The sequence below is a fragment of the Ictalurus furcatus genome, chromosome 4 (genome assembly GCF_023375685.1).
Source record: "Ictalurus furcatus strain D&B chromosome 4, Billie_1.0, whole genome shotgun sequence".
Taxonomy (NCBI): Eukaryota; Metazoa; Chordata; class Actinopteri; order Siluriformes; family Ictaluridae; genus Ictalurus; species Ictalurus furcatus.
In genome coordinates, this window is record NC_071258.1 from 29,167,797 (window position 1) to 29,173,702 (window position 5,906).

The 5,906-nt window shown below is 39.8% G+C and overlaps 1 protein-coding gene across 1 annotated transcript in view; it reads right to left on the reverse strand.

Annotated features, from left to right (window-relative positions):
- Window positions 1-1,922: 1,922 nt before the first annotated feature.
- The window catches only part of LOC128606956 (zinc-binding protein A33-like), a 4,760-nt gene continuing 776 nt past the window's right edge, over window positions 1,923-5,906 (reverse strand). Inside the window, exons 2-6 of the mRNA XM_053623532.1 lie at window positions 4,642-4,737; window positions 4,314-4,544; window positions 3,375-3,397; window positions 3,175-3,293; window positions 1,923-3,053 (exon numbers count right to left, since the gene is read on the reverse strand). Coding sequence (XP_053479507.1) covers window positions 2,461-3,053; window positions 3,175-3,293; window positions 3,375-3,397; window positions 4,314-4,544; window positions 4,642-4,737 — 1,062 coding nt within the window. The 3' untranslated portion in view covers window positions 1,923-2,460. The remainder of the gene's footprint in view (window positions 3,054-3,174; window positions 3,294-3,374; window positions 3,398-4,313; window positions 4,545-4,641; window positions 4,738-5,906) is intronic.

Sequence of the window (5,906 nt, forward strand, 5' to 3'; positions counted from 1 at the left end):
AAAACACATTAGTATCCTTTAATATTTACTTATGTCTAAACTGGTGTTTGAATTATGTGATGTATTTTCCTGGCCTGCTGTTATCAGACCTGAAGTTTATTCTCCAAATGGTGATAGCAGGAGATAGCATCACTTTTAGCACATTTGTATAGTTTATCAGCTACCAGGATGACTATTAATAATTTAATGGGTTAGGTTTAGAAAGCGATTGCTGGCTGAAAACAAGTTTGCTTTCCTGGTCATTTGTGTTTATCCTCATGGGATTAACCTTGTGTAATCCTTTACACAAGTCTACAGTATATAATACACACATCGTTCTGTACACCATAACAATGGGCATGTAACAGTAAACTTGTCTTTTTACAAATCCACTTTTCCACTTTTCCAGCTCGCAGTATGACTTCTGTGAGGCAATTTGTCGTCTTGGACAGAAAGGATGTATGATATGGCCGAGTGATTTCTGCCTTATTGAATGTCTGCTACGTTGCAAAGTCTATTTTCCATAAACCGAGGAAACACATTCAAAACAGTAGCTCTGCACTTAATTATGACCGTACGCCGCCTCACAATTTAGCATGCGGTTCAGGTTCTTCAGATTTGTTTTGCATTGTACAATGAAAGGAAATACATCCAAACACACAGAATCCACATTCTCTTGAGATGCAATTAAGGAAAAGTCAGTGGAAATGGAATGAAAACCGCAAAATTACTCAAATAGATTGACTTCGTTTGCTCCTCTGAATGATTCAGCTGTCTCCTGAGAAAGCGAGTGAGAGAAGGAACACAGCAAAACCTGCTGTACCTGATACACAGCACCGTGTGGTGATTCCCACCTCGCTTGAGTTTCTCTTTCGGAATGGATATCGATGGAAGCATCCTTCTCATTAGCATCCCATGTGGTGTCCTCCATCTCTCGTGAGTGTCTCTCTCTGTCTCTCTGTGAATAGCGATCGATCTAATCATGCTCTTCATTAAACTGTCCAGAGTGGGTAATGTCATTACACGTTTGATTACACCCTACGTTGTGAAATATCACGGAATATGATGTGATCTTACCGAGTTGCAATAAGCAAATGTAGAGCTGCAACAGCTAATCAATAAAATTGATAATAATCGATAATGAAAATCGTTGTCAACAAATCTCATTATTGATTAGTCGGTCTGCACACGGCATGGGGCAGGTTTACTCATTACGTTACTTCTGTTATATTATTAAAGTTGTAAATATTAAATTTTAGAAGGGTAGTATAATCTCAAATGGAACACTAGCGTTTTTTTACTAACCGGAAGTATAAGATGTTTCCCAGTGGCACATGATGTCATACGCACGTAATGCGCCGCCGATAGCTTTACCAGATACCCCGAGTCAATGACAATGACATTCTTCAGTTTACTGTTTATGTCAACGTTACCTTTTATACCCAACATGACCTCAGTCCCCATCAGACAGTGTGACCATCAGGAGGCGTAAATGTCACGTGACAGTGGGAAAAATTGTGGGACCTCCAAGTCCTCTAAGGCAGGAGAGCATTTTATATTAAACACCACGGAGAAGATTCTGTAGTAGGGAAGCACGACAGTGATGCACGAGCACAAACTTATGTTTGTATACAACATGCTCCACTGTGTGTAAGGGGCAGGGGAAACTGGTGCCAACTGCTTATAAGGTTTAGTTTAATTCCAGTGTATTGTCATTATATGCTGTATTTGGCACTTGCAGTGTAAATTCTGTTGTTTATTATAACAGAAGTGATCTATTAGTAACGAGGCTGCGTTGCTCTTCACTCGCGGTGTAGACGCACTGATAAACAGTATAGCGCAAGTAAGATCTGTAATGTCTAATTAAAACAGTACAATCAAAGTAAGCACAAGTAAAACAATATGTCTAAAGGCAGTGAGTAACAGAAACCACAAGGTGCAGTGAAAGTGAGTTTTTATTATTAATGTAGGACTGTAGTTTAATTCAGTGCTTTTAAATTGGCCAACTAAACGAATATGCAAATAACCGTTAGTTGCAGCCCTAAACAAATGTAATGAAGCATAACTTTAATAACTGCAACTGTAAATAATAAATATGAAATAATAAAATGAACATTTGTGTGGGTTTTTACAGCCCCATTTTCTGCCATATTTGGTCTTGCCGATTCCCACCCATCATTATACCATAACTCTGGCATTATTGGGAGACCACGAGTTTGGATGGTAGTGCAAATGCATTTCTGTGGCGCTACTTGGGAGAACAAGTTTGTGTGCTATTTTGTTATTATGTTATTTATAAAAGTATAAATTCACTGCAGTTTTATTGTTAAACTGGTGTAGCATGATACAAATGTCATTCCTGTGACTAGTGGATGAAAAACATGTTGTCATAATGTCAAGCATCAAGAAGTTATTCACGTGTAAATAATCCAACATTCTTTCTGATTTTGTCAATTCTCTCTCTTGCCACCGTGTACACAACTAAGCAGAAAAGTCCGTATTATCACAAGCAAGGTGATATGTACTGTGTCCAGACTGTTCTACACTGACAGAAGTATCTGCTGGTAAAATTCTCAGAGGATAAAGTTCACATTGATTGCAGAAGTATGGATAGACTCTGTCTGTAAAACTGTAGAAAAAGGTTTTTAGATTGTGGCCGGTGACTGGGTCTGAGAATGAGACGTGTCCGTGGTCCCAGTCCAGCTGCACTCTGATCCTCTTCAGGTCCTTCGTCAAATTGAGGATGGTGGTAGACCCTCCAGTGGCACTGGCACCATACGTAACGTTTTGGTAACAACTTTTCCATACACTTGCACTGTAGGAACGCACTGTAGAATCTTTTCCATCAGAGCCAGTCAGAACACCTAGAGCCCATTCCACACTGTTTTCCACCTCGACCTCCCAGCAGTGAGTCCCTGAGTTTAAGCCCTTAGAGCCTAGGACCCACAAATGATAGTTATGTCTCTCTGGGTTTTCAGGTAGCGGCTCATACTTATCTTGGAACACAAACATAGTCAGGTCGTGCGACAGATTGAGACACGGGTGTGCGGTGTTAGGGTTTAGAATCACAGGATCTGTAAAGGAAGTGAAAGGCATTGGAGAAAAACAATTTCTATGATTGTATTACTCCTTCCTAACCAATAATGTCATGCTGATGTAGCAAGTCTGTGATGCATCTAAACTTATAATACTTACAGTATTCAACCATATCTTTCATCTTCTTCCACACTTTAAACTGCAGGTTACCCAGATGCTTCGCCACATCAATCAGTGGTTCAGACTCTGTTTCGGTATCCTTCAGCTGATACTCAGTTCTGGAAGAAGGTCCAGGAGTTAACATTGCCATGAGTTTAGACTCCGCAGAGCAGGAAAGAAATAAGAAGCAACTCACTTACCTTTCCAGAGCAGTTTTGTAGTTCTGGAAAAGAGAGCAGAAGCAAATATTTTTGACAACTTGGCCATTTACAGAAGATTTATCAGATACTGTGTGCTGGGGCTATAACAGTAGATCAAAATTTTTTGGTTAAACAACAACAACAAAAATCTTTTCAGCACATCTTCAGAGCACTTTCAGTGCTAACAACTTTTTTAGTACCAAGTTCGCTTCTTCAAAACTCTTCATATGCAATAACAGTACTCTGAGTAGACTATATCAAGCTCCAGTTCAGTGCCTGTAAAATATTATGATTATAGAGACAAAGAGAAAACAGCAACAGTACATATTTAGGGCCAGACGTACTGTCGATGTAGTGCTGGGGTTTTGCAAGCTAGTTGCAGCTCATTATAAGCATTGATTGGCTAAGCTGTGTTTGTGCAGAGAGATAAGAGAAGAAAGTAGTAAGTAATGCTTGTTAGCATGTGTGAAAACCAGTGATTATGAGATTACAGTGCAAATCATTTCATTTCCCTTTGTATTCTGTGTGAAGCTGAATAGTTGTCCACGTACTGAATGTATTGTATCTAAGTATGTTTTCTACTATGTTACAGGAGCACACCTAACAGGTCGTAACATGCAATAGTGAGTCTCTCTTCCTTTAGTGTTAGCCTCAAATGCTACACTAATGGTATGAAGGGCATCTGATATCTTTATAACCTTTCTGGCCACAAGTTCCTAGAAGAGCGGGGTTTCCAGGAAGTGTTTTTATTTTTAAGTGATAACTCATACTAGTGTAGTTTGATGTTAAATTACGGCACTACAGCTCAGCAGGTCTGGTAACAATATAATCAGAGTAAAGCAATTTTCATGTAGTGATGATAAAAAAAAAAACACATTATATTCCCAACCCTGCTTCCCACAAGAATTTGTAGAATCAAATGAAACAATGCCACATTACCTTAAGAAAAGAGATATCCTCGGTCGCTAATTCTTCTAGGATAGATTTGATAGTTGCTGAAAGCTGTACAATCTCATTGGCTATAAAGTTGGAGTTTTCGTTTAACATTCGGCATTTCTCATTCAGCTCCTCCTTCAGTGCAGATATTTGCTTCGTCTCTTCATCTTGTAGAAACTGATGAAGTTTCTGAAACTCGCTCTTAATTCGCTTTTCTGTATGTTGAGCCTGGTTCTAAGATACAAAACATTGCCGAGAAAATCATGTTAATCACATTAGATAAATAAAATTATTTATGATACAGTTGTCAGAATACATATTTTTACTTCACCTTAATGTATTTTATGTTAAGATCACAAGTCCGTTTTGCCTTTAGAAACGACTCGAGGTTGTCTTGCAGGGGTTTCAGTTTAGATTGAACCTCCTCCTGGAATGATAGAGGTATTAGTTGTGTTCAGTTTCACAGAATCATGGAAGGCACAAAAATATGTATTATTGGATTATTAAAAAATGCTTACTTTTTTACTAGCAGTATGAGGGACAGGGATGTAAAAATTGCATGTAACAGTAGAAATAATACATAATAGTTTACACAATATCGCTTTATTTAAAGACTGTATAAAATGAAAACTTCTACTAAGAACAGCAAGCAGTAATCCCAAGAGGACTTTGGACCATAAGTGGACTCTGGACAGTGTGTGGGAATAGTGCTGTGGATTAGAATCCATTAAGACCCACGCACAGGAAGTTCAACTGCATGTTTAAGTATTGAAACACAAGGTTAAACCTTATTGTACATTATTATAATAATGAGTCTTTATTGATCACGTATGCATTACAGCACAGTTAAATTCTTTTCTTTGCATACCCCAGCATGCCAGGAAATTGGGGTCAGAGATGATATGGCGCCCCTAGAGCAGAGAGGGTTAAGGGCCTTGCTCAAGGGCCCAAAAGTGGCAGCTTGGCAGGGCCAAGTGCTTGAACCCCCGACCTTCCGATCAGTAACCCAGAGCCAGGCAGTGCTGGGGCTTGAACCCCAACCTTCCGATCAGTAACCCAGAGCCTGGCAGTGCTGGGGCTTGAAACCCCGACCTTCTGATCAGTAACCCAGAGCCAGGCAGTGCTGGGGCTTGAAACCCCGACCTTCCGATCAGTAACCCAGAGCCTGGCAGTGCTGGGGCTTGAAACCCCGACCTTCCGATCAGTAACCCAGAGCCTGGCAGTGCTGGGGCTTGAACCCACAAAATGACAGGATCCGACCTTCTGATCAATAACCCAGAGCCTTAACCGCTAAGCCACCAGTGCCACTGCACCATGTCTTATATTTCCAGCATGGTGTTTTGCCATGATGTTTTGAAGACGTGGCAAACGTTTTGGATTAAGACGTTTGAGCAATTCAACGAGACACTCATTTCAAAGGTTACTTACTGTGTAAGACAACATTAAAACATTAAAATTTAGCTTGACCATTTGACCAATTAGAACATTTCCAGTTTAATGAGACTTAAAGACCATGCTTAGAACATACCGTACTTTCGGCTTATACAGCATATGCACTTATATTGCAGCACTGATGTGGTTTTAAGGTGCGTAACT